Genomic DNA, 756 nt, shown 5'->3' with positions numbered 1-756 from the left:
GCCTCAGAGAACAGACCACTGGGGATTGAAGGGGAGGTCTCTGATTGTACGCCGGAAAAGCAGAGTTCATACTGCAGGGGACTGTTCACCTGCTATGATGTCCCCAGGCTCTGACCATGCTGTGAGCTTGGAAAGCCTCCTTTTGCTTCTTTCAAGAAAAAAGTCCAGCTCCACTGGTACTGATGTTAGCACACATGGACACGCAGCCAACACTTCAGGGTCATCAGGTGGTTTTCTTTTGTTCTGTTTTTGTTTTACTGAGACATCCGAAAAATGGATGGGAAATTGACAGAAGAGCTTTAAAAACTAGAAAGTACATCCAAATGTAGTTTGTGCCTAGGCCAGTTATTTTAAAATTTAAAAATTGTTAGAGAGCAAGACCCAGAGCAGGGTGAGATTTTGTCCCGCTTCCCCATCTGTGTGTGTCACTGTGAGAACCGCTGCTGTGCCAGATGGCACAGTAATAGTGAGCCTTATCCTCAGACTGGAGCCCAGAGATGCGTGAAATCCCCGTATTCGCTGAAGCATCTTTGGATCCAGAGAAGCGGCTGGGGACTCCAGAGCCCTGGTGCTTATCTGAGTCTGATTTGTACCTGAGAAGATACCGGGGAGGACTCCCTGGCTTCTGCTGGTACCAGTGTATGTAGTAGCCAGCAACAATGATGCCACCACTGAAGGTGCATGTGAGACTGGCTGATGCTCCAGGAGATGCTGAGAGGGAGGCTGGCTGAGTCAGTGCAGGCTGGGAGAGGGAAC

General features: G+C 49.5%; 1 protein-coding gene across 1 annotated transcript in view; it reads right to left on the bottom strand.

The window, feature by feature from the left end:
- Window positions 1-367: 367 nt before the first annotated feature.
- The window catches only part of LOC105504677 (immunoglobulin omega chain-like), a 1,433-nt gene continuing 1,044 nt past the window's right edge, over window positions 368-756 (bottom strand). Inside the window, exon 3 of the mRNA XM_011932180.1 lies at window positions 368-643. Within this exon, the coding sequence (XP_011787570.1) occupies window positions 368-643 (276 nt within the window). The remainder of the gene's footprint in view (window positions 644-756) is intronic.

The sequence above is a fragment of the Colobus angolensis genome, unplaced genomic scaffold (genome assembly GCF_000951035.1).
Source record: "Colobus angolensis palliatus isolate OR3802 unplaced genomic scaffold, Cang.pa_1.0 Scaffold949, whole genome shotgun sequence".
Taxonomy (NCBI): domain Eukaryota; kingdom Metazoa; phylum Chordata; class Mammalia; order Primates; family Cercopithecidae; genus Colobus; species Colobus angolensis.
This window is presented reverse-complemented; position numbering and strand designations above follow the sequence as displayed.